The sequence below is a fragment of the Pipistrellus hanaki genome, assembly GCF_964339955.1.
Source record: "Pipistrellus hanaki genome assembly, chromosome: 15".
Taxonomy (NCBI): domain Eukaryota; kingdom Metazoa; phylum Chordata; class Mammalia; order Chiroptera; family Vespertilionidae; genus Pipistrellus; species Pipistrellus hanaki.
Genome location: NC_140517.1, coordinates 50,562,412 through 50,589,761, shown reverse-complemented (window position 1 = coordinate 50,589,761; position 27,350 = coordinate 50,562,412). Strand labels below are relative to the sequence as shown.

The 27,350-nt window shown below is 55.8% G+C and overlaps 2 protein-coding genes across 2 annotated transcripts in view; both read right to left on the bottom strand.

The window, feature by feature from the left end:
- The window catches only part of NLRP5 (NLR family pyrin domain containing 5), a gene marked incomplete at both ends in the record, with an annotated part of 57,345 nt that extends 40,419 nt beyond the window's left edge, over positions 1–16,926 (bottom strand). The window contains one exon of the mRNA XM_084906847.1: positions 16,909–16,926. Within this exon, the coding sequence (XP_084762973.1) occupies positions 16,909–16,926 (18 nt within the window). The remainder of the gene's footprint in view (positions 1–16,908) is intronic.
- NLRP8 (NLR family pyrin domain containing 8) lies at positions 176–6,554 on the bottom strand (the record flags this gene model as incomplete). The annotated part of the gene is made up of 6 exons (XM_084906848.1): positions 176–356; positions 871–1,023; positions 1,921–2,088; positions 3,393–4,971; positions 5,504–5,590; positions 6,308–6,554. 6 exons carry the CDS (start codon positions 6,552–6,554, stop codon positions 176–178), a joined length of 2,415 nt encoding a protein of 804 aa, XP_084762974.1.
- Positions 16,927–27,350: the final 10,424 nt, after the last annotated feature.

The following is a 27,350-nucleotide window of genomic DNA, read 5'->3' as shown; positions in this document are numbered from 1 at the left end:
TTCTTCTTCTTCTTCTTCTTCTTCTTCTTCTTCCTCTTCTTCTTCTTCTTCTTCTTCTTCTTCTTCTTCTTCTTCTTCTTCCTCTTCTTCCTCCTCCTCCTCCTCCTCCTCCTCCTCCTCCTCCTCCTCCTCCTCCTCCTCCTTTCTGGGCCAACAGTTCCTTTGAGTCCCAATTTCAATGTTTCACCTTCTGCCCGTAGTGCCGCCACGCGCCGCCCTGGCTCACGTGCCTGGCCATCACCCTGTCCCACTCCAGCTCCACGGTAACCCCTTCATCCGCGCCTACCGCATCCGCGAGGTCCGCCAGACCCTCCGCCGCCGCATCCTCCACATCACGTGCTGCGGCGGCGGGACCCCTTCAAGGCGGCGGGGCTGGGGCGAGCAGATCAGCCCGGGTTCGATTCCGGTCAGGGGCATGTAGCTTGGTTGCGAGCACATCCCCAGTGGGGGGTGTGCAGGAGGCAGCTGATGGATGTTTCTCTCTCATTGATGTTTCTAGCTCTCTATTCCTCTCCCTTCCTCTCTGTAAAAAAAATCAATAAAGTGTATTTTATTTATTTAAAAATATTTTATAATAAATAACTAAATAAAATGTATTTTATTTATTTATTTATTTTAAAAATATATTTTATTGATTTTTTTTACAGAGAGAAAGGGAGAGAGATAGAGAGCTAGAAACGTCGATGAGATGAAAGAGAATCGACCAGCTGCCTCTTGCACACCCCCTACTGGGGATGTGCCCGCAACCAAGGTACATGCCCGTGACCGGAATCGAACCTGGAACCCTTCAGTCCGCAGACGGACGCTCTGGCCACTGAGCCAAACCGGTTTTGGCTAAAATATAGTTTTTAAAGAAAGAACAGCACTCACGCCAGCCTCTCCCGCTGGGCCTCGGCCAGGAAAGAGGCCTCCATGTCCTCCAGGCGCATCCTTCGTATCAACAGCGTCTTCAGCCTCAGGTTGTGTGAGAGGTCCCTGGCTAACTCCAGCAAACCTCCCGGGGCGAACCAGCAGTCTTCCAACCTGCGGGGCCACACGGAACGCCGGGACTCAGCTCCCCATGGAGCACGGCGCCCACAGAGTCCCCTCCACCTCCCCCCGCAGAGCAGCTCGGGGTCACCTGCACCTTCCCCCGCCCGGGACCCTGGAGACGAGTTATCAGCAGAAAGCGATGTGTGTTTGAGGCCGACACTAGCTCTCCAACCATTTGCTCTAAAGATAGAGTCTGAGCCGAAACCGGTGTGGCTCAGTGGATAGAGCTTCGGCCTGCGGACTGAGGGGTCCTGGGTTCGATTCTGGTCAAGGACATGTACTTTGGTTGCGGGCACATCCCCAGTAGGGGGTGTGCAGGAGGCAGCTGATCGATGTTTCTCTCTCATTGATGTTTCTAACTCTCTACCCCTCTCCTTTCCTCTTTGAAATGTTCATCATTGTCCTGTTGACGTTTGGCTCTGTGGACTCATGAGTTTGCCAACCACTGGCCTAGGGTATTACCACCTCATTGTCCTTTTCCAGCTGCAGGAAATGTTGGACCGGAGGCCAGAAGGGTGGTTACTGGGAATGGGGGGGTGGGGAGATGATCATCGAAGGGCACAACCTTGCAGGTGTGAGATGGATCAGTTCTTGGGGGATCCGATGCCCCCTTCAGGGATGATAGTTCACACCGTTATCTGCGTGAGAAGCTTTTGTTCCTCACTGCCCACCAGACACAGTGAGAGGGAACCCCCTGCGTACACCCTGACCAACCGACCAACCGGGAATCGAACCCCTAACCTTCTGGTGCATGGATGAGACGACACCCCAGCTCACCGAGCATGAGGAATCACCATTTTGGTGACTCTCTGAGGGGACGGGTGTTACAGCAGAATGCACCGTGTGCCCCTCGAGGTGGCCCCGGGGGACCAGGCTGGGGGCGCTCACCTCAGGGTGTGCAGTCTGCAGCCGGGGCTGTCCAGGGCGGCGGCCAGGGCCTGCACGGCGTCCAGCTCCACGACGCTGTTGATCAGGGACAGGGCCTCCAGGTTCTGCTGGGACAGCTCCGAGCAGAGCTCCTCCCACCAGCAGAGGCGCCAGTTGGTGCCTTCCGGTCTGTGTGGGCGGGAGGGATGTGGGGGCGGCGTTAGGGGGGACACTGGAGAAAGTGGGCCAGTCAACTCCCACCCTAGTGACCATCGCAGACCCCGTCGTGAGGCCAGTAGGACTCCCCCTAAAGAGAAAGGCCCAGCCCTAACTGGTGTGGCTCAGTGGATGGAGTGTCAGTCTGAGGACTGAAGGGTCCCACGTTCAGTTCCGGTCAAGGGCATGTACCTTGGTTGTAGGCACATTCCCCAGTAGGAGCTGTGCAGGAGGCAGCTGCTGGATGTTTCTCTCTCATCGGTGTTTCTAACTCTCTCTCCCTCTCCCTCTCCCTTCCTCTTTGTAAAAGAAAAAAATCAATATAATATAAAATAATATAATATAACATAATAAAAATTTAAAAAATTTTTAGGAAAAAAAAAAAGACCAGAGAACCAATACAGGTTTCTCAGCATTTTACAGGAAGATCAAGGCCTCCACTAACCCTAACCCTCCTCCCTAACCCTAACCCTAACCCTAACCCTCCTTCCCTAACTCTAACCCTAACCCTCCTCCCCTAACCCTAACCCTAACCCTAACCTTAACCCTCCTTCCCTAACCCTAACCCTAACCCTCCTCCCCTAACTCTAACCCTAATCCTAACCCTAACCCTCCTCCCTAACCCTAACCCTAACCCACCTCCCCTAACCCTAACCCTAACCCTCCTCCCCTAACCCTAACCCTCCTCCCTAACCCTAACCCTAACCTTAACCTTCCTCCCTTAACCCAAACCCTAACCCTCCTTCCCTAACTCTAACCCTAACCATATCCCTAACCCTAACCCTCCTTCCCTAACCCTCCTCCCCTAACCCAAACCCTAACCCTCCTTCCCTAACTCTAACCCTAACCCTAACCCTCCTTCCCTAACCCTCCTCCCCTAACCCTAACCTTAACCCTCCTCCCCTAACTCTAACCCTAACCCTAACCCTAACCCTAACCCTCCTCCCTAACCTTAACCCTAACCCTAACCCTCCTCCCCTAACCCTAACCCTAACCCTAACCCTCCTTCCCTAACTCTAACCCTAACCCTAACCCTAACCTTAACCCTCCTCCCCTAACTCTAACCCTAACCCTAACCCTAACCCTCCGCCCTAGCTCTAACCCTAACCCTCCTCTCTAACCCTAACCCTAACCCTCCTTCCCTAACCCTAACCCTAACCCTCCTCCCCTAACCCTAACCCTCCTCGCCTAACCCTAACCTTCCTTCCCTAACCCTAAGCCCAGCCGCCCCAGGCCAGGTGCACGGGGTCCCGGGGAGGGCGGGCTGGGGCGCTCACATCTCCTTGCAGATGCTCAGGGTGAGGACCAGCTGCAGCTCGCGCAGGTCGGGGCAGGAGTGGAGGCAGAAGGCGCTGGCCTGCAGGTCCCGGTGCTTGGCCACCACCAGCAAGGCGGCCCGGCAGCCGCGCAGCGCCCACGCCGGGAGCGCGTCCCCCCGCGCCTGCTGCAGGCAGTGGAAGAGGGGCGGCAGCCCGTAGTGCCGGGAGGACGCGCGCTCCCCCCAGTGCGCCGCCGCGGCCAGCGCCTCCGGGTTCCCCGCGGACAGCTGGCAGCCGAAGGCCCGCTCCACGGCCGGGGCGCACGCCGCGTGGAACAGCCCACAGAAGAGGAGCGCCACGGACACCAGGCCGTCCCTCCGCCGCCGGCCCGGCTCCCCCACCAGGCGCCCCAGGCGCGCCGCGTCCAGCACCTGGAAGTCAGGGTCCCGCCCCGGGAAGCGAAGCGCGTGCCACAGCGCCGCGAAGAACTCCTGGAAGCCCGGCAGGGCGAAGGCGCAGCGGCGGCCCCGGCCCTCAGCGCCCCGCGCCGCCTCCCTCAGGACCCGTGCGCGCAAAAGCGCATCCACCGCGGCGGGGTGCAGCCGCGAGTGTGCCAGCTCCTGCTCCCCGAACACCCAGCGCGCTCTCCACGCGCCCTCGGCCGCCAGGGCGCACACCGCCTGCAGGGTCTCCTGGAGAGGGGCCCCAGGGACCTCTCCGACAGCGCCCACGAAGGCGCGCGACAGGTGCCGGGCGAACAGGGCGGCGGCATTGGGGAAGGTGGAGAAGAGGTCCTCGCCCCGCTCCGCCGGCCCCCGGAGGCACGAGCAGACCAGCCAGCACACGGCTGGCGCCTGGCACATGGAGGCGAGGACGGCGCTGCCCCGCAGGAAGTCCACCGCCGCCTCGGCCGCTGCCCCCCGGCCCCCAAAGTACGTCCGGAGGTAGCGGGTCCTCTCCGGGGCGGTGAACCCTGAGAGCGTGAGGACAGAGGGACAGTGCAGCAGCGGCCGGAGGGCCCTCCAGGAGGAGGGGCGCAGCAGCAGCAGCAGCGAGGCCCGGGGCAGCAGCCTACCACTCAGCAGGCCGGCCAGCAGCACGGGCGCCGGGAGTTTGCGCCTCCAGTCCTGGCGCCGGTGCCTGCGCGCGCGCGGGAGGGGCAGCCCCAGCTCCTCGAACCCGTCCAGGACGAGCAGCAGCTGCTCCGGCCGGGCCAGCGCCGCGGCGGCCAGCGCCGCGGCCCACGGCCCCTGGGCGGACAGCAGGTCGGCCAGGCTCAGCTCCCCGGCGCTGGCCGCGCGGCCGCAGTGGACGTAGAAGGCGCACCAGGCCGTGTGTGCGTAGAAGGCTCGCCGGGCCCACACGCGCATCAGCCGGCGCGCCAGCGTGGTCTTCCCCGCGCCCGCCGTGCCGCGCAGGACCGCCATGCGCGGCGGCCGGCCTTGGGGCCTGCGGGGCAGGAACAGGTAGGTCAGGAGCTGCCAGTGCCGGGGGAGGTCCTGGTGGAAGAAGTCCGCCTGATCCTCTGGCCACGCCAGGCCGTCCTCCGGGGCCGAGAAGTGGTCCAGCACCTGCTGCCGGTAGTCCTGGACCTCAGCTGGGGGGGGGGGGGAGTAGAGAGAGAGAGAGAGAGAGAGAGAGAGAAACAGACACACACACAGAGAAACAGAGAGGGGGGGGGAGGAGAGAGAGAGAGAGAGAGAGAGAGAGAGAGAGAGAGAGGAGAGATCATCATAAGAAGGAATCCAGCAACAAGCAGAGAGCAGCCTGGAGATGAACAGCAAGCCCAGCCCACATTTATTAATTTTAAAACATGCACCGAAACTAGTTTGGCTCAGTGGATGGAGAGTCGGCCTGCGGACTCAAGGGTCCCGGGTTCGATTCCGGTCAAAGGCATGTACCCTGGTTGCGGGCACATCCCCAATGGGAGGTGTGCAGGAGGCAGCTGATCCATGTTTCTCTCTCATTGATGTTTCTAACTCTCTCTCCCTTCCTCTCTGTAAAAAATCAGTAAAATATATATTTTTAAAAAAAGGAGAAAGAAACACCAAATCCGTAGACCACCCCCTGGCCTTAGGAATGACCCGTAGCCTGTCTCCCGCAGCGCCTGCTCCGCCCCCGGCACGTACCCGGGTCTTCCTCCTCCAGGGTCCTCTGGGCTGCTCCTGGGAGAGGGTCCCGGGGCTCCGGGCGGGGCTCCAGGTGAGGCAGGAGCTCTGCGATGGACCAGAGGACAGGCTGCCCCGTGGGAACAGGAGCGACGTGCCTCCCCGCCCCCACTAGCTGTGGCCACGCCCTCCCAGGATAGCTGTGGCCACGCCCTCAGGGATAGCTGTGGCCATGCCCTCAGGGATAGCTGTGGCCTCGCCCTCAGGGACCTCCCACCCCTGTGCAAGGAGAAGAGCGCTAACTGGACCCATCAGGATGCCAGGGAGAGAGGAGGCGGTGCCATGCCCTTACACTCTTGACCAGAAAATGAACCCTTGACCCTTCTGAGTGGGACCACACTCTCACCACTGAGACACACCAGTCAGGGCAGGTTCTTTCATTAAATAGGCTAATAGTGCTGAATCCGGTGTGGCTCAGTGGATAGAGCCTCGGCCTGAGGACTGAAAGGTCCTGGGTTCGATTCTGTCAAGGGCATGCACATCCCTGGTAGGGGGTGTGCAGGAGTGCAGGAGGCAGCTGATGGATGTTTCTCTCATCGATGTTTCTAACTCTCTATCCCTCTCTCTTCCTCTCTGTAAAAAAAAAAAAAAAAAAAATCAATAAAACATATATTTAAAAAATATGCTAATAGGATAGTCTTCGCCTTTTGGGGGCAGCGCCACCCTCTCCCCCCGCTGTTTGCCCCCGTGTTCAGGGGGCCGGGAAAGCACGTGGTTGGCCAGCACCCAAGCCCGTCCCTGACCAGACCCTAGAGCACCGCCCACCTTGCAGCTCCCTCCGCGTCCGGAGGCACAGCCGGCTCCTGCCCATCTGGGCGAGGATGCGATGGGCCACGTCCCAGGCCAGGCGGCCGGGGAAGCGCTCCGTCAGCAGGTGGACCAGCTCGCCCCACCGGGCCGTCCTCACCTGGTCCCGGGTGACCCGGGCGGCGCCCGCGCGGGGCGGCTCCCGCACTAAGAGCTGCTTGAAGGTGTCCAGCTCCTCCGCGCTCAGGTAGAGCAGGTACCGCATGACCCCGCTTTTGAAAGGGGTGGTGAAGGAGGGCAGGGACTTCCAGGAGGAGAAGGAACAGGAGGAAGAGGAGGAGGAGGAGGGAGAGGAAGAAGGGGAGGAGGAGGAGGAGGAGATAGAGGAGGAAGGGGAGGGGGAGATAGAGGAGGAGGAGGTGGAGGAGGACGAGGAGTCAGAATCCATCTTCATTCAAGTCTGAGAACCTCAGGCACCGCCGATAAGCACGACCCATCCATCAGAAGAGAGAGAGAGAGAGCGAGAGAGAGAGAGAGAGAGAGAGAGAGAGAGAGAGCCAGCAGACGAGACCTGTGGAGACAGAAGATGGTGAGAATATGAGAAATGTGAGAAACTGTGCCCTTGACTGGAAATCGAACCCAGAACCCTTGAGTCCACAGGCTGACACTCTAGCCACTGAGCCTACCTGGCTAGGGCATCCCCATTGATGTTTGGAGAGAGTGGGAGGGAGAGAGGGAAGGGGAAGAGAGTGAAGACGGGGAGCAGGTGCTGGCGAGGGTGCGGGGAAGAGGGAGCCCTCAGTGTGCTGGGGATGGGAACGCAGACCAGAGCGGCCAATGTGGAGAACAGTGTGGCGTGGCCGCTAAGAGGTACAAATGGGCGGTTCCTGCCATTGGCCAGCGATTCTGCTCCTGGAAATATAGCCTAAGACTGTGGTCGGCAAACTCATGAGTCAACAGAGCCAAATAGCAACAGGACGACGATTGAAATTTCTTTGGAGAGCCACATTTTAAAAACGTAAACTTCTTCTAACGCCACTTCTTCCAAATAGACTCACCCAGGGCATGGTCTATTTTGTGGAAGAGCCACCCTCAAGGGGCCACAGAGCCGCGTGTGGCTCGAGAGCTGCAGTTTGCCGACCACGGGCCTAAGAATCCCGAAGCACCATTCAGAAAGAACGTACTGGCATGCACCCCTGTGTGCACAGCAGCATTGTGTAGAGAAGCCAAGATCCGGGAACAGCCCAAGTGCCCATCTGTAGGTCAGTGGATAAAAAAAGCTGTGGAACAGCCCTGGCCAGCTCGGCTCAGTGGATAGAGCGTCAGCCTGCGGACTGAAGGGTCCCAGGTTCAATTCCGGTCAAGGGCACATGTCCGGGTTGCTGGCTCATCCCCGGTAGGGGGCGTGCAGGAGGCAGCCTACCCATGATTCTCTCTCCTCACTGATGTTTCTGTCTATCTCTCCTTTTCTCTTCCTCTCTGAAATCAATCAAGAAATATATATTAGCAGAAACCGGTTTGGCTCAGTGAATAGAACGTCAGCCTGCGGACTGAAGGGTTCCGAGTTCCATTCCGGTCAAGGGCATGGGCCTTGGTTGCAGGCACATACCCGGTAGGGGGTGTGCAAGAGGCAGCTGATTGATGATTCTCTCTCATCGATGTTTCTAACTCTCTACCCCTCTCCCTTCCTCTCTGTAGAAAATCAATAAAATATATTTATTTTAAAAAAAGAACCCCCCAAACCCCACTCACCCTGAAGGGAGTTGGGCTTCCTGGCTCCTTCTGTTACATGCACCTCGGGAAGCAGGAAGGAAAAGCACTCCTGGGCCCTGTGGGCCTCCTATATGGGCGGAGGCCCCTTCCCATTGGCTGGGCCCGGCCTGGCCCCTCCTCCGCTGTGCGCAGGTTTGGAAGCTTAGCCTGGGGGGCAGGGGGGGAGGGGCTCTCCGGCTGTTCCCACAGGTGCTGCGCTTGTGTGAAGGAAGCCTGTCCGTCCCACCCGCCGGCCGGCCAGCATCCTATTGACCATCAGAAGTCCTAAAGGAAGGGAGGGAGAGAGTGAGGCAGGGAGGGAGGGAGGAAGATAGAAAATGGAAAGAATACATTCCATTTTCTATCAGTTTGAGGCGCGTGGCCTGGTGGTCAGACAATCACTCCCCCCGAGAACCCACCTGACATCGTACACAGCGGTTACAATGTCATTGGCTCAATCCCCTGGAAAACAGGATGGCATTTCCTCAAAAAATTAAAAACGATGCCCTGACCGGTTTGGCTCAGTGGATGGAGCGTCGGCCTGCGGACTGAAGGGTCCCAGGTTTTATTCCGGTCAAGGGCATGTACCTTGGTTGCGGGCACATCCCCAGTGGGGGGTGTGCAGGAGGCGGCTGATGGATGTTTCTCTCTCATCGATGTGTCTAACTCTCTATCCCTTTCCCTTCCTCTCTGTAAAAAATTCAATAAGATATGTATTTTTTTTTTTTTTAAATGAGAAGTATCACATAACCCAGCGATTCCACTTCTGGGTCTTTATCTGGGAAGAAATCAAAGACGTACGGTATGCATTCTCTCTAATTCTTTTTTTAATATATTTTTTTCTCATTTCTTTTTTTAAATATATTTTATTGATTTTTTACAGAGAGGAAGGGAGAGGGATAGAGAGTTAGAAACATTGATAAGAGAGAAACATCCATCAGCTGCCTCCTGCACACCTCCTACTGGGCATGTGCCTGCAACCAAGGTACATGCCCCTGACCGGAATTGAACCTGGGACCCTTCAGTCTGCAGGTCGACGCTCTGTCCACTGAGCCACACCGGTTTCGGCTGGTTTTAATTAGAAACCCATTTCTACTCCCCCTCCGGGCTAGCGATGACTGACACCTGGAGGAGAAGGGGTCAGAGATAACACGCAACAGTTGGGTCTCCGAGGTTTCTCAGCCAATCAGGGCCTGCTATTCTGCGCCCACCCACGGGGGGCGGGAGGAGAGCCACCAATCAGCGGGGCCCACGGGCCGACCTGGGAGGAGGCTGAGGTCGACCAGAAGGCCAGTCCCAGGCTGGGGTCGGAGTAGAGCGGATCTCTTCTCCGAGTTCCCGAGATTAGCCGTCTGACTGGTGTGTGATGGCTCCTCTCTCTTCTGTTCCACACCCTTCCCAAACCTGGTGTCCCTCCCCGTCTGAGACCCTGCTGGCATTTCCTTTTATAAAAATATATTTTATTGATTTTTCAATGAGAGAAAGAGAGAGGGATAGAGAGTTAGAAACATTGATGAGAGAGAATCATCCATCAGCTGCCTCCTGCACACCTCCCACTGGGGATGTGCCTGCAACCAAGGTACATGCCCTTGACCGGAATCGAACCTGGGACCCTTCAGTAGGCAGGCCGACGTTCTATCCACTGAGCAACACTGGTTTCGGCCATTTCCTTTTTTAATACTCACTAGGGGATGTTTTTGTTGGTTTTGAGAGAGAGGAAGGGAGAGAGAGAGAGCCGGGGCGGGGGGGGGGGAGGGAGAGAGAGAGAAAGAGAGAGAGAGGAGAGAGAACCATTGATTTGTTGTCCCACTCATTCATGGATTCATTGGTTGATTCTTTTTTCCCTTTTTAATCCTCACCTGAGGGTAATTTTTCATTGACTTTTAGAGCGAGTGGAAGAGAGGTGGAAAGACAGAGAGAAATATCGATGTGAGAGAAACACATCCATTGGTTGCCTCCTGCACGTGCCCCAACCAGGGGCCAGGCCAGGGAGGAACCTGCAACTCTGGTCGGTGCCCTTGACCGGAATCGAACCCGGGACACTTTGGTCTACAGGTGGATGCTCTATCCACTGAGCAAACTAGCCAGGGAGAGGCTATATTTCGATTAATTTTTAGGGAGAGGGAGAGAGGGAGAGAGAAGCAGCATTGATGTGTTGTTCCACTCATTCGTGCATCCATCGGTTGATTCTTGTGTGTGCTCTGACCTGGGATCAAACCCACAACCTCGGCATATGGAGGACGATGTTCCAGGCCAGTGGTCGGCAAACCGTGGCTCGCGAGCCACCTGCGGCTCTTTGGCCCCTTGAGGGTGGCTCTTCCACAAAATACCACGGCCTGGGCGAGTCTGTGTTGAAGAAGTGACGTTAGAAGAATTTAAGTTTAAAAAAATGTGGCTCTCCAAAGAAATGTCCATTGTTGTGCTGTTGCTATTTGGCTCTGTGGACCAATGAGTTTGCCAACCACTGGCCTAACCAATGAGCTACCCGGCCAGGGCCAGGCTTACGGTTCTCTCTCTTCCTCCGTGCAGGTGCTGCTTGTCCTGAGGACGATGGCCCGTTTGACAAGCTGCTCTCTCACCTGCGGCGCCTGGACCGGTACCAGCTGGAGGGCTTCAAGCTGGGCCTCCGGTCCCCGCGGCTGCTGCCCAAGGGCTCCCCGCAGGTCCCCTGGGCCAGCCTGAAGGCCGCGGGCCCCGCGGAGCTGCTGTGGCTGCTGAGGGCACACTTTCCGGGCCCGCGGGCGTGGGACGTGGCCCTCCGGGTCTCCGAGGACCTGGGGCTGACCGCCCTCTGCGGGGACCTGAGGGCCCAGGTGGACGGTGAGGAGTGGGGCCGGAGGCCTGGGGGCACGGGGTGGGGGAACCGTGGGGAGGATGGGGGACCGAGGGGATGGGGGAGGGGACATGGAGGGACATGAGGGGCCCATGAGGGATGGGGACTTGGGGAGGCTCGGGGGTCATGCGGGATGGCTGACTGAGGGGATGGGGATGTGATAGGGCTTAGGGGGCCATGGGGGATGGGGACATGGGGGGGATAGAAGCAAGGATGTTGCTGCTGGGCTTAAATTTTTTATTTTATTTTTATTTTTTTATTTTTTAAAATATATTTTTATTTATTTTTTGCAGAGAGGAAGAGAGATGGATAGAGAGCTAGAAACATCAATGAGAGAGAAACATCCCCCAGCTGCCTCCTGTACACCCCCTACTGGGGATGTACCTGCAACCAAGGTACATGCCCTTGACCGGAATCGAACCTGGGACCCTTCCATCCGCAGGCCAATGCTCTATCCACGGAGCCACACGGGTTTTGGCTGAATTTTTTTTTTTTTTAAATAAAATCTTTCCCCTAACCAGTTTGGCTCAGTGGATAGAGCATCGACCTGAGGACTAAAGGGTCCCAGGTTCCTTTCTGGCCAAGGGCATGGACCTTGGTTGTGGGCATATCAAGTGTGCAAGAGGCAGCTAATCGATGATTCTCTCCCATCGATGTTTCTAGCTCTCTATCCCTCATCCTCTCTGTAAAAAAAAAATCAATAAAACATATTTTAAATTAATTAATTAATTAATTTAAAAAAGAGACTTGGAGGTGAGGGAGAAAGCCAAGGGATACCTGGGGGAAGGGCCGGACCCCAGTTCCAGAGGTGGGGCGGGGATTGAGGGGTTGTGTGGACTCTGCGACGTGGAGAACTTGCAGAGTTGTTGGGATGATGGAGCTGGGGGGGTGTGACTCCCTCAGTCGCCCCCAGGCTTGTCAGAGAGAGAGAGAGAGAGAGAGAGAGAGAGAGAGAGAGAGAGAGAGAGCGAGAGCGAGAGCGAGAGCGCGAGCTGGTCCTACGGAGGCACCCACCAGCTCCTTCTCCTTTCCGGCCCGGGTTCCTCACTCCCCATCACACGGCTCCTTCCAGAGATGGCTCAGGGCCCCCAAGGCCCAGGCGAAGAAGAACCGGAATCAGAACCAGAACCAGAACTGGAAGAGGCCCCCGCAGAACTATCAGGTGTGTGCTCGCGAGGTTACGATGATCGCAGGCAGGTGGCTGGATGGGACTTTTTACCGGGCCCACCTGGGCCGTTTTCCCTGAAGTTTTACCCAAAGGACAGTGTTCCAGAAACTACACCCTTCCCGTCTGCTCTTCTGTGTGTGTGTGTGTGTGTGTGTGTGTTTAATTTTTTAAAAAAAATATTGATTTTTCACAGAGAGGAAGAGAGTGGGATAGAGAGTTAGAAACATTGATGAGAGAGAAACATCGATCAGCTGCCTCCTGCATACCCCCCACTGGGGATGTGCCCACAACCAAGGTACATGCCCTTGATTGGAATTGAACCTGGGACCTTTCAGTCTGCAGGCTGATGCTCTATCCACTGAGCCAAACCGGTTTCAGCTAGATGTTTTTATTGATTTAAGAGAGAGAGAGAGAGAAAGAGAGAGAGAGAGAGAGAGAGAGGAGAGAGGAGAGAGGGGAGGGTAGAGGGAGAGAGAGAAACATCAATGAGAGAGAACCTCCGATTGGCTGCCTCATGCATGCCCCCTGCTGGGGATGGACACCCCCCCACACACACACACACACACACACAACCCAGGTATGTGTCCTGACTGGGAAGCAAACCAGAGACCGCTAAGTTGCCTGGTCAATGGGTCCAGCCCCTGAGCCACCCGGGCCAGGGCTCGATGACACATCCCTATCGAATGATTCCGGACGCTGAGACGTCTCCCGAGCATCACTGCCGTCTGACTGGCCGCCCTCGCTCAGTCCACAGGGGCCGGTACCGCGTGAGGCTGAAGGCGCAGCTGCTGGCCATGTGGGACGCCACCCCGTGGCCGGAAGACCACATCTACCTTCGGAACTTCCGGGAGCAGGAGCACCGGGCGCTGAGGCGCCTGCTGCTGCCCGGGGCGCCGGGCGCCCGGCCCCGCACGGTGGTGCTGCACGGCCCCGCCGGCGTGGGGAAGACCACGCTGGCCATGCAGGTGGCCCTGCACTGGGCCGAGGGCCTCCTCTTCCAGCGCAGCTTCGAGTTCGCCTTCTACATCAGCGGCCACCGCGCCCGGGACCCGGGGCCCACCACGCTGCTGGACCTGCTCTCCCGGGACTGGCCCGAGGCCCGGGTCCCCATCGAGCACGCCCTGGGCCGCCCCGAGCGGCTGCTGCTGGTCATCGACGGCCTGGAGGAGGTGGCCCTGCCCCCCGACGCCGCCCAACGCCCGCCCTGCACCGACCGGGACCGGCGGCTGCCGGCCGCCGCCATCCTCCTCCACCTGCTGAGGAAGGAGCTCCTGCCGGAGGCCGCCCTGCTGGTCACCACCCGGGACTGGCACCTGGAGGACCTCCGGGGGCTGTGCCCGCGCCCGCGGTGCCTGCCGGTGCCGGGGTTCACCGAGGAGGACCGCAGGGAGTACTTCTTCCGGTTCTTCCAGAACCAGAGGGAGGCCACTAAGGTAAGGAGACCGGACGCCCCAGTTTCTGACCATGTGTCCCGCGTCCCTCCCGCGGCATTTTACAAAAGTCCCGAGCCTAGACCGGTGTGGCTCAGTGGATAGAGCGTTGGTCTGCGGACTGAAAGATCCCAGGTTCGATTCCGGTCAAGGGCATGGACCTTGGTTGCGGGCACATCCCCAGTGGAGGGTGTGCAAGAGGCAGCTGATCGATGTCTCTCTCTCATCGATGTTTCTGACTCTCTATCCCTCTACCATCCTCTCTGTAAAAAAAAAAATCAATAAAATATATTTCAAAAATAAATAAATAAAGCCCCGATTTGTGGAAAGAATCCACAACACGCTAGGGAACAGTGGGAGACCAGACGCCCCGACTTCTAACCATGTGTCCCGCGTCCTACTTGTGGCATTTTAAACAAGTTCCGATTAAAAAAAAATAATAATTATATATATATATATATATATATATATATATATATATATAATTGATTTTGTACAGAGAGGAAGAGAGAGGGATAGAGAGTTAGAAACATCCATCAGCTGCCTCTTGCACACCTCCTACTGGGGATATGCCCGCAACCAAGGCACATGCCCTTGACCGGAATCGAACCCGGGACCTTTCTTTCAGTCCCCAAGCCGATGCTCTATCCACTGAGCCAAACCGGTTTCGGCAAAAGTCCCGATTTTTGGAAAGAATGCACGACAAGCCAGGGAACGGCAGGAGAACGGGAAGGGAATATTCGGTTTTCGGCGGCCACGTGGCTGTGTAGCCAGGATATGAGCTTTATATTATTTTTGTTATTTTTATTGATTTTTTTACAGAGAGGAAGAGAGAGGGATAGAGAGTTAGAAACATGGATGAGAGAGAATCATCCATCAGCTGCCTCCTGCACACCCCCTACTGGGGATGTGCCCATACCAAGGTCCATGCCCTTGACCAGAATCGAACCTGGGACCCTTCAGTCCCCAAGCCGACGCTCTATCCACTGAGCCACACCGGTTTCGGCACTATGAAAATTTTTGTGGCTCCCTATAGACCCAATTTTTTTTTAAACAATTTTTTAAAATATATTTTATTGATTTTTATACAGAGAGAAAGGGAGAGAGATAGAGAGTTAGAAACATGGATGAGAGAGAATCATCCATCAGCTGCCTCTTGCACACCCCCTACTGGGGATATGCCCACAACCAAGGTCCATGCCCTTGACCGGAATCGAACCCGGGACCCTTCAGTCCCCAAGCCGACGCTCTATCCATTGAGCCAAACCGGTCCCGGCTAGACCCAATTTTTAATCAAGAACCCCCTGCCCCTCAATGGTGTCCCGCTTTACCGTGTTAACATCTGGTCTCCTCACCCCAAGGTCTTGCAGTGGGTCGGGAAGAGTGAGGCCCTGTCCCTCGCCTGCCGCGCCCCCCTCGTGTGCTGGACCGTGTGCTCCTGCCTGCGGCCCCAGCTGGCCCGGTGTCCCTCCTTCTGGCTGGACGCCCAGACGCCCACCGGCCTGTACGCCTGCCTCTTCGCCGGCGTCGTCGAGGCGGCCGAGGGGAGCTGGTCGCAGCAGCGCTGGGCCGAGCAGTGGCAGGCGCTCTGCTCGCTGGCCGCCCGCGGGCTGTGGTCCTGCAGCTTCACCTTCTCCAAGGAGGAGGTGGCGAGCCGCCTGCGGGCATCCCTGGTCCGCGGCCTCCTCCGACGGGGCGTCCTTCGGGAGGTCGCCGACTGCGGGGACTGCCTGGCCTTCGCCCACCCCAGCTTCCAGGCCTTCCTGGCGGCCCTGTTCTACGCGCTCCGGGGCAAGGCCGGGGCCGTGGGCGGCCTCCCGAAGCCGCAGGAGCTGCGGGCGGTGCTGGCGGGCGCCCTGGTGGACGCCAGCCCCTACTGGCTGCAGACGGCCCTCTTCGCCTTCGGGCTCCTGAACCGGGACCTGGCCGGGCAGGTGGAGGGCGCGCTGCGCTGCCCGCTGGACCCCCGGGCCGCGGACGAGCTGTCGCAGTGGGCCGAGGAGCTGTCTGCAGCGGCCCAGGGCGGGGCCCCCTACGGCTTCCAGCTGCCGCCCTGGTTCCAGTGCCTGCAGGAGACGCGAGACGAGAGCCTGGCCGGGAAGCTGCTGGGCCACCTGCTGGAGGCTGACCTGGCAGTGGGCGACCTGCAGCTGCCAGCCGCCGCCTTCTGCCTGAAGCTCTGCCCGAGGCTGAGCAAGTTCCGGCTGTCCGTCAGCTGCATCGGCCTGCAGACCGAGCCGGCGGGCCCCGAGGACTGGGCAGGGTGAGTGACGCGAGCCCTCACACACTGGGTGTGTGATCCCCTGGGACTCTGGACATGAAAGTGTGTAGCCCCGCCCAAACCGGTTTGGCTCAGAGGATAGAGCGTTGGCCTGCGGACTGAAGGGTCCCGGGTTTGATTCCGGTCAAGGGCATGTACCTTGGTTGCAGGCACAGCCCCAGTGCAGGAGGCAGCTGGTCGATGTGTCTCTCCCATCGATGTTTCTAGCCCTCTATTCCTTTCCCTTCCTCTCTATAAAAAATCAATGAAATATATATATATTTTTAGAAAAGAAAAAGAAAATGTGTAGCCCGAATAGCATTCTTCCCAAAAATACATAGGCAATCCCACAATCCTCAAGGATTCTTGTCAGAGGAAAGCAACCTCTTAAGTGAGGAGAGGCGAAGCCGGGCGGGGGGAGGGGGGGGAAGGGGGGAGTTAACTCTTAAAAGTTCAGCCCTAACCAGTTTGGCTCAGTGGATAGAGTGTCAGCCTGAGCATTGAAGGGTCCCTGGTTCGATTCTGGTCAAGGGCATGGACCTTGCCTTCTGTTGAGTGAGTTCTGGGTGTCGGTTGAGGCCCATGGACTCACCAGCCTACTCGCGCTTGCTCTCTCTCTCCTCTCTCCCCCGCCCCTCTCTCATCCCCCCTCCCCCCTCACTCCCTCTCCCTCTCTCTCTCCCTCTCTCTCTCCCTCTCCCTCTCCTATCCCTCTCCCTCTCCTTCTCCCTCTCTCCCTCTCTCCCTCTCCCTCTCTCCCTCTCCCTCTCTCTCCCCCTCTCTCTCCCTCTTCCTCCCTCTCCCTCCCTCTCTCCCTCCCTGTCTCTCTCTCTCCCTCTCCCTTTCCCTCTCTCCCTCTCCCTCCCTCTCCCTCCTTCTCTCCCTCCCTGTCTCTCTCTCTCCCTCTCCCTTTCCCTCTCTCCCTCTCCCTCTCCCTCTCTCCCTCCCTGTCTCTCTCTCTCCCTCTCCCTTTCCCTCTCTCCCTCTCCCTCCTTCTCTCCCTCCCTGTCTCTCTCTCTCCCTCTCCCTCTCCCTCTCTCCCTCTCCCTCCCTGTCTCCCTCTCTCTTTCCCAGATTAAGGACCAGGCTCGCCGGCTCCAAGAAGCGCCAGTGGCAGGATGTGTGCTCTGTGTTCCACACCGGGCACGTGAGCGAGCTGGACCTGAGCGACAGCACGCTGAGCGCCGAGGCCATGAGGAGGCTCTGCTACGAGCTGAGGAACCCCCGGTGCAAGCTCCAGAAGCTGACGTAAGTGCGAGGCTTGCCGGGGAGCCTGCCGACCCCGGGCCCCTTCGGCCTGCAGGCTGGCTCTCCGTCCACTGAGCCACACCAGCTGGGGCTCAGTCTTATATTTTTTAAACACTATTTATTGGTTTGAGAGAGAAGTATCGATTTGCTGTTCTGCTTATTTATGCGTTCATCAACTGCTGCTTGTATGTGCCCTGACCAAGGACTCGAATCCACAACCTCAGCACATCGATGATGCTCCAACCCCTGAACTACCTGGCCAGGGCTGGCTCCTGATGTCATATGTCCAACTGAGTTTATTGTCTCTTTGGGGGGTATATCTTTATTTTTATTTATTTATTTTAAAATATGTTTTATTGATTTTTTTACAGAGAGGAAGGGAGAGGGATAGAGAGCTGGAAACATTGATGAGAGAGAAACATCAACCAGCTGCCTCCTGCACACCTCCCACTGGGGATGTGCCTGCAACCAAGGTTCATGCCTTTGACCAGAATAGAACATGGGACCCTTCAGTCTGCAGGCCGACGCTCTATCCACTGAGCCACACCGGTTTCGGCTGGGGGATATATATTTTAGATTGCCTCTTCAAGGGTTCAGTATCATGACTCAAAAATCAGATTTGGGGTTCATTTTATGCTTGTACACCCTGAGGGTATCTGTGTGAGTATGTATGATTGAAAGGGAAGACGAGGAAGAATGCCCCCCAACCCCAAGCTAGCCTTTTTTTTCTTTATTATCATTATTTTAATAATTATTGTTGAAAGTATTACATTTGCCCCTCTTTCCTACCCCCATGGACCCCCTCCAGCCCATCTCCTCACCCCAGGCCTTCACCACCCTATTGTCTGTATCCGTGGCTTATGCCTATATAAGGTCTTTGGTTGGCTACCTCTCACCCACCTCTGCACTCTGGTCCATGCTCCATGTCTCTGGATCCACTCCGTTCATCAGTTTGTTACTTAGATTCCACATGAGTGTGATCACGTGATACCTGTTGGGGGGCGGGGGGTGTTTCTCTCTCTTCCCATCCATCTCCATCACGGAAAAGGAAACAGGTTGCTGAGTGGAGGAGCTGGGGATTAAGAAATTAAAGAAAGAAAGAAAGAAAGCAGACACAGAAACAGATTCATAAAGCTGGGAGCCAGGTGGGCGCCATCCTCTCTGATGGAGAGGCAGTGAGCAGACGGCCCCTCCCAGCGCATTTATTTTATACCTCCAATACCAGGACGTTATCACCAACTTATTTGCATTCTTAAGTAGGCCCTAGCACGCCTGGACTTACATATCTAGTCCCGCCCCTGCCGACACCTGGGTTGATATGAAGGCCAAGCTCACAACATGTCCGCCATCTTGGGGAAACATGTTCTGGGGGCATGGCTCTGCCTACACCGTGAGTTCAACTGACGGTAATTAAGGAAAATTGCCTGTGTGCCTTCCCAGGTGGCCCTCTGCACCTTGTCTTTCTCTGACTGGCTTATTTCACTTAGTGTAATTCTCTCTGGATCCCTCCATGCTGTCTCCAAGGGTAAGATAAGCCCTAGCTGGTTTGGCTCAATGGATAGAGCATTGGCCTGCAGACTGAAGGGTCCCAGGTTCGATTCCAGCCAAGGGCATGTGCCTGGGTTGCGGGCACATCCCTAGAGGGGGGTGTGCAGGAGGCAGCGAATCAGTGATTCTCTCTCATGGCTGATGTTTCTCTCTCTCCCTCTCCCTTTCTCTCTGAAATCAATAATATATATATATATGTATATAATTTTTCTTTTTTTAAAATCATTTTTATTATTAAATTATTATCTGCGTACATATACCATTGCTCCCCCCTCCCATACATGTCCTCCCTCCCCAGAATTTTGTGTCCATTGGTTGTACTTATATAAAATATATATTTTTAAAATATATTGTTTAAAAAAGGGAAAGAGGGCCTCCTTTTCCACCGCTGCCTAGTATTCCACAGGGTGCATGCCCCACAGGAGTGAGCTCTCTCGGCACCTCTCCCCCACTCAGGTGCAGATCGATCACCCCGGTGCAGGTGCTGAAGGAACTGGTGCTGCTGCTGCACGGCAACAACCGGCTGACCCACCTCAACTTGAGCTCCAACACGCTGGGGTTCTCTCTGTCCACGCTGATCTTCAGGACCCTGAGGCACTCCGCCTGCAAACTCAAGTACCTGTGGTAAGCCTCTGGCCTCCCGGCAAGGCACGCCGGTGGGACCGGCCTGAGGCCGGGCCGGATGCTGCTCCCACGCGGGAAGGGAGCTGAGAGCTAACGCTGGCTCTGGGGTCAGCACTGCTGATGCTCTGGCTGCACCTCTGCTCCCGAGGGCCTAAGGGGGCTGGGACTTTGAGGTCCCAGGGGTTAGATTCCACAGAAGTAAGGCCACCCCTGGGCGTGAGGAGTCACTGGGAGAACGGAAGCCAGCGTGGCTGCCATAGATACGTAAGGAGATTAGCAGAGGGAAAAGGTACATGGGCGTGGAGCAGTGATTCTCAATGTATTTTATTTTTATTTTTTTATTCTTTCTTTCTTTATTTTTAAAATCTTGAATTTCATTTAGGCTGGGGATATTACACACTTAGCTTCTTAAGAAATTATATATATATATATATATATATATATATACATATAATTTAAATATATTTTATTGATTTTTTACAGAGAGGAAGGGAGAGGGATAGAGAGTTAGAAACATCGATGATAGAGAAACATCAGTCAGCTGCCTCTTGCATACCCCCTCTACTGGGGATGTGCCCACAACCAAGGTACATGCCCTTGGCCAGAATCGAACCTGGGACCTTTCAGTCCACAGGCCGATGTTCTATCCACTGAGCCAAAGCGGTTTCAGCTCGAGTCTCTTTGCATACAGTCCCAGAAGTGGCATTGCTGGGTCATCACAAGTTCATGTATAACAGAATCATCAGGAAGCTAAGCCAATGGACACAGACAACAGAGGGGGGGGGTGTGAGGGCATGCGTGGAGGAGGTGGAGGGGGGATAATGGGGGAATAAGGACACATAGGTAACACCCTGATCAATAAAGACAATCATGAGGGATGGGCGGGGAGATGGAGAGGGTGGAGTGCCACCACACAGATTCCTGGAGCACATCCTCTGAGCTCCAGCAGGTGGCGCCCGCGCTGAGGGGATGCTTGGCCCTGGACCACACTGAGGGGCTCTGACCCAGAAGGACCACCCGGCCCCGGGCGTGGGGGAAAGTCCGCCCGGGATCACCGCCCGCCCGGCCTCTCTGCAGGCTGGAGTCCTGCGGCGTCACGCCGGTGGCCTGCCGCAGCCTCTTCCTGGAGCTCAGCAAGAACGCCAGCCTGCGCTTCCTCAGCCTGGGCGACAACGACCTCTCCGGCCTGAAGGTGCAGAGCTTCCGGGGGCCCCTCGCCCGGGCCAAGTGCGCCCTCAAGGAGCTCTCGTGAGTCTCTCCCGGGTCCCAGCGCCTTCGGCAGGTGGCAGCGGCTGGGCGGGGATGTGCGTTTTATTTTATTATTTTATTTTAATTTTATATTATTTATTTATCATTTATTTTATTTTATTATTTTTATTTGTTATTTATTTTATTAATTTAATTTGTTTCATTTTATTGTTTAAAGGATTACAAAGAGTAGTACATATGTCTCCTTTTTTATTGATTTGAGAGAGAGAGAGAGAGAGAGAGAGGAACATTGATGGGAGAGCACAGTTTCGATCGGCTGCCTCCTGCACGCCCCCTACTGGGGATCCAGCCCACCACCTGGCCTGTGCCCTGGCATGGGTCAGGCTCGACCAATGAAGACACACTCCAGCCAGGGCTGTTCTCTTTTTCCACGGACGTGTAGAGAGCCAGAAAGAGAGAGAGAGAAACATCTATTTCTGTTGTTCCACGTACGGTGCATTCCTTGGTGGATGCCTACCTGTGTCCTGACCGGGGATCGAACCCACGGCCTCGGCACATCAGGATAATGCTCTAACCACCTGAGCTGCCGGCCAGGGCCTGTGAGGGTTGGGGCCCACCCAGGTGTGGCCCAGAGAGGGGCAGGTGAGGAGGAACGTGGGTGAGGCGGGGCGGGGTTCAGCCTGCACCCCCTCCCCCAGCCTGGAGCAGTGCGGCCTGTCGGGGGCCCATGAGGGTCGGGTTCCACCCAGGTGCGGCCCGATGAGGGGCAGGTTGAGAAGGAATGTGGAGGGGGGGGGGGCGGGGATTCAGCTTGCACCCCATCCCGCAGCCTGGAGCAGTGCGGCCTGTCGGGGGCCCGGGCGGAAGAGGTGGCCTCGGTTCTCTCCAGCTCCCAGCGGACGGCACGCCTGTGCCTGGCCTTCAACCAGCTCCAGGACGAGGGGCTGCGGTGGCTGTGCGCCTCCCTCCGCCAGCCCGGCTGCGCCCTGCGGAGGCTGGTGTGAGCTCCGGGGCCCCGGGTCTGAACACGACCCTCCGTGGGGGGAAGCGAGGGACAGTGGTTCCGTCCCTGAAACCCATGACGACTAGACTAGACATGAATTCATGCACCAGTGGGGTCCCTCGGCCTGGCCTGCGGAACCAGGCTGAAACTGGCTCTCTGACATCCCCTGAGGGGTCCCGGATTGTGAGAGGGTGCAGGCCTGGCCCAGGGATCCCACCTGGTGCACCATGGGGGCCCAGGAGGGACGGTGGGAGGGCTCCAGGGCGTTTCTGGCCATCTCGCTCAGTCCTGATTGGCTGGACCCCAGCAGCAAGCTAATCAACTGGTCCGAGTGTTTGCCCCCTGGTGGTCAGTGCACATCCTAGCGAGCATATCATTAGCATGTCACGTCTTGATTGGATGAACGGATGGCACTTAGCATTTTAAGCTTTTATTCTATGGGATTATTATTTTTTCTAACACTTAACACGGCGTCTACCTTCTTAGGCTAGTGGTCGGCAAACTCATTAGTCCACAGAGCCCGATGTCAACAAGACAACTATTGAAATTTCTTTGGAGAGCCACGTTTTTTACACAACTTCTTCTAACGCCACTTCTTCAACATAGACTCGCCCAGGCCGTGGTGTTTTGTGGAAGAGCCGCACTCAAGGGGCCAAAGAGCCGGATGTGGCTCTCGAGCTGCAGTTTTCTGATCACTGTCTTAGGCAGCTATTGAAATTTCTTTGGAGAGCCACAGAGACTTCAGAGAAGAAGGGAGAAAGAGAGAGAGAGAAACATCAATGATGAGAGAGAATCATTGACCGGTTGCCTCCTGCACGCCCCCCACTGGGGATGGAGCTCACAACCCAGGCCTGTGCCCTGGACCTGAACTTGAACCTTTGTCTCTCTCCACTGAGCCAAGCCTGCTAGGCCAGACTAGTTTATTTCTTTTTTCTTTTCTTAATCCTCACCTGAGGATATATATTTTCCCCCATTGATTTTTAGAAAGAGTGGAAGGGAGGAAGGGAAAGGGAGAGAGAGAGGGAGAGAAACATCGATGTGAGAGAGAGAGAGACATTGATTAGTTGCCTCCAGCATGCACCTGACCCAAGGTAGGTGCTCTTGACCAAGAATCAAACCTACGACTCTTCTAACCACCAGCCAGGGCAGGCGCATTCTGGCTGAGCTGAGGTCTGAGGCTGGAATAGGACAGGACCCGTCAGCACACAGACCCTCTTCATATCCCGGTTGGGGGGCAGGGAGACACCCCGAGGCCAGGGCTGAGCTGAGGTCTGAGGCTAGAATAGGACAGGACCCGTCAGCACACAGACCCTCCTCATATCCCAGGTGGGGGGCAGGGAGACACGTGGGGACCCCGAGGCCAGGGCAGCGGGGCTGGAGGCTGTACTTGGGCCTGGGGCGCGCCGGAACCTGAGCTGTGTCTGTCTGCGCCCCTCTCCACCCGCAGGCTCTGCTCCTGTGAGCTGGGCGTGCCCAGCGGCCAGCGCCTGGCGGACGCGCTCCTGCAGAACCAGGGCCTGACCCACCTGAGCCTGCGGAGGAACCGGCTGGGCGACGAGGGGGTGCGCGCCCTGAGCGAGGCGCTGGGCCACACGGACTGCAGCCTGCAGAGCCTGGAGTGAGTGTGCGCGGCTCGGCCTGTGAGGAACCCCGCCCTGCGCTCCGCCGCCACCTGCGCGCAGATGGGGGATCCTGGGCACCGGGGAGCCTCAGCTCGTGAGGGAGCCCACGGGGGTGTGCGGGGTGCAGAGTGGGAAGCGGGGTGACTGCTCAGTCCGCGCCCCCTGGGTCTGATGCCTACTGAGGCCTGGGGGAGCTCCGCGCAGAGCAGCGGGCGTGGCCGGGGTCCTTCCAGCCGGGGAGACAGTGATGCGGCTGGAGGGGTGGGTGCCTCAGGCAGAGTCTCGGGGAACAGCACCGGCGCCCCAGTAATTGCCCCCCCGTGGGTCCCTCAGCCAGGATGCATCACGCCCCCAACCCCCAGCGGTGCCAAGGCAGGGAAAGGCAATGCACCCCGGTGGGTCCCCGCAGGCCCTGAGCTCAGGGTTGTACTGGGCGCTGGTCCTGTGGATGCGCCTGCCTCGCCTATCCTGAGACCCCAGACATTCAGGAGGAAAGCAGCGGTTCATGTCTGGCTGGCATGGTTGATCGTGGACCTATGAACGTGGTCCTCCCTGCTCCATTAACCTCTTCCAGCCTGCTCCCTCCCCCCCCCCCCTTAAGGCCCTCCCCATCCTATTGTCTGTGTCCATGGGTTCAGTGGTTGAACGTGGACCTAGGAACCAGGAGGTCAAGATTGGATTCCGGGTCAGGGCACGTGCCCTGGTTGTGGGCTCCATTCCCAGAAGGGCGCGTCCATCACTTCATAGCCAATGGTTGACCGGTTGGCTGTCTGCCCCCTGGTGGTCAGTGCGCATCATAGCGAGCAATCCAGCAGCCTTTACATATCACTGTCATGTTGCGCTTTGATGGAACGGCCAACTGGTCAACCAGACACTTAGCACATTAGGCTTCTATTCTCTAGGATATTAAAAATCTCTTTGCTTGTAGATATTTTTCAGGTTTTTATTTTTAACTTTAGCTTTATTTTGACACTATCCCTCTCGTCCTTCTGCTCTCTCTTAACATCAATGGTTTTGTTTGTTAAACTCTAAAAATATATATAAATAAAAATTAAAAATTAAAATCAATGTGAAAAAAAAAATCCTTGGGTGAGGATTAACAACAACAACAACAAAAATCTTGCCCTAGCTGGTTTGGCTCAATGGATAGAGCATCAGCCTGCGGACTGAAGGGTCCCAGGTTCCAATCCGGCCAAGGGCACATGCCTGGGTTGCAGGCTTGATCCTCCAGTAGGGGGCGTGCAGGAGGCAGCCAATCAGTGATTCTCTCTCATCATTGATGTTTCTATCTCTCTCTTCCTCTTCCTTCCTCTCTAAAGTCAATAAAATATATTTTAAAATAAATAAATAAAAAGAAAATCTTGATTATTGAAAGTATTACGTAGGTCCTCCCTGCCCCATTAATCTCTTCCAGCTTGCTCCCCCAACCCCTCAGGCCCTCCCCATCCTATTGTCTGTGTCCATGGGTTATGCCCATAAGTATACAAGTTCACTGTTTGGTCTCTTCCCACTCACCCTCCTCTGCCTTCCCTCTAAGGTTCCACAGTCTGTTCTATGCTTCTATGTCTCTGGGTCTATTTTTTAAAAAAATCTATTTTATTGATTTTCCACAGGGAGTAAGGGAGAGGGACAGAGAGCTAGAAACATAGATGAGAGAGAAACATTGACCAGCTGCCTCCTGCACACCCCTCACTGGGGGGATGTGCCCGCAACCAAGGTACATGCCCTTAACCGGAATCAAACCTGGGACCCTACAGTCCGTAGGCTGATGCTCTATCCACTGAGCCACACCAGTTTTGGCATCTGAGTCTATTTTTTAAAAATGTATCTTTATTGATGTTAGAGAGGAAGGGAGAGGGGGAGAGAGAGACAGAAACATCAGTGATGAGGAGAGAATCATGAATCGGCTTCCCCCTGCACGCCCCCCACTGAGGATGGAGCCTGCAACCCTGGCCTGTGCCCGCCCGGGAATCGAACCGGGACCTCCTGGTTCATGGGTTGATGCTCCACCGCCGAGCCCCACCGGGCGGGCGCTGGATCCGTGTTTGATCTTCGGTGTATTTGGTGTGTTGTTGGGTCCCCATCCGAGGATGATGATGTGACCTGCACGTCTGTGTCCCGCAGTCTGTCGGAGTGCGCCTTCGGGGAGGAGGGCTGCTGGGTGCTGGCGGAGGCACTGGGGCGCAATGCCTGCCTGAAGGTGCTGGATGTCGGGGGAAACCGCATCGGGGACGCCGGAGGGAAGCGGCTGTTCGCGACTCTGAGACGGCCCGGCTGCATCCTGAACATGCTCGGGTGAGTGGGCTGGACCACGCTCCCTCCCTCCCTCCTGGAGGGGACAGACAGCACGTGGGCCTGAGAGGGCGGGAAGGGGAAGGGGAATGGGGAAGGACAACGTTCTTTTTTAATATATATTTTATTGACTTTTTTGTGATTGTTGGATCAATTTTATTTTTTTTAATATATTTTATTAAAAAATATTTTATTGTTTTTTACAGAGAGGAAGGGAGAAGGATAGAGAGTTAGAAACATTGATGAGAGAGAATCATTGATCAGCTGCCTCTTGCACACCCCCTACTGGGGATGTGCCCGCAACAATGGTACATGCCCTTGACCGGAATCAAACCCAGGACCCTTCAGCCCGCAGGCTCATGCTCTATCCACTGAGCCAAACCGGTATTGGCAAGACAAAGTTCTTTAAACATCTCCTTGCTGTCTATATACACTAGAGACCTGGTGCATGAATTTGTGCACCCGTGGGGTTCCTTGGCCTGGCCTACAGGATCAGGCCAAAACCAGCTCTCTGGTATCCCCCGAGGGGTCCTAGATTGTAAGAGGGTGGCAGACCAGGCCAAGGGACCCCACCGGTGCATGATCAGGGCCTGGGAGGGACGTGGGAGGGCTCCAGGGCATGTCCAGCCCATCTCACTCAGTTCCGATCAGCTGGACCCCAGCAGCAAGCTATCCTACCGGTTGAAGTATCTGCCCCCTGGTGGTCAGTGCACATTATAGCAAGCGGTTGAATAGCCTTAGCAAATCATTAGCATATTACACTTTATTGTTGTTTTTTTTAAAAACTTTTTAAAAAAATATATATTTTATTGATTTTGTACAGAGAAGAAGGGAGAGAGATAGAGAGCTAGAAACATTGATGAAAGAGAGTCATCGATCAGCTGCCTCCTGCACACCCCCCCCACTGGGGATGTGCTCGCAACCAAGGTACATGCCCTTGACCGGAATCGAACCTGGGACCCTTCAGTCCCCAAGCCAATGCTCTATCCATTGAGCCAAACCAGTTTCGGCAGCATATTACACTTTGATTGGTTGAACAGCCAACTGGTCAACCAGACACTTAGCATATTTGGCTTTTATCATATAGGATATTAAAAGATCTCTGCTTGTAGATGTTTTTCAGGTTTTCTTTTTTTTTAATTTTATTTTTATTTTGACACTATTACGGATGTCCCCATTTTGCCAACCTCCATGCAGCCCCTGCCCCCTCTCCCTCTGGCCCTCACCACACTGTAGTGTGTGTCTATGGGTTATGCATATATGTTTTTTGGCTAATCTTTTCACCTTCTTTCATCCAGTCTACATCCCCCTTCCCTCTGAAATCTGTCTGTCTGTCTCAGTGGTCGGCAAACTCATGAGTCAGCAGAGCCAAATATCAACAGTACAAGGATTGAAATTTCTTTTGAGAGCCACATTTTTTAAACTTAAACTTTAAAAAAAAAAGATAAATTGGAATGGCTTCTTTGTTTTATATATTTATTTTAAAAATATATTTTATTGATTTTTTTACAGAGAGGAAGGGAGAGGGATAGAGAGCTAGAAACATTGATGAGAGAGAATCATCGATCAGGTGCCTTTTGCACCCCCCCCCCCACTGGGGATGTGCCCGCAACCAAGGTACATGCCCTTGATTGGAACCAAACCCGGGACCCCTCAGTCCACAGGCCAATGCTCTATCCACTGAGCCAAACCGGTTTCGGCTAAACTTAAACTTTTAACCACTTCTTCAACATAGACTCACCCAGGCCGTGGTATTTTGTGGAAGAGCCACACTCAAGGGGCCAAAGAGCCGCATGTGGCTCGCCAGCCGCGGTTTGCTGACCACGGGTCTGTCTCACGCATCTGTGCCTCTGGTTCTGTTTTGTTCTTTAGACTCCACAAGTAAGTGAGGTCATATGGTATTGACCTTCCTCTGGCTGGCTTATTTCACGCAGCACAATATCCTCCGGGTCCATCCGTGCTGTCCCAAGGGATAAATGCTCCCTCCCTTTTCACGGCCGCGTAGAATTTCACCGTAGAGCCGTACCGCTTTCATTTCCGACTTCTCCATGTCGGAGAACCGCCACTCACCC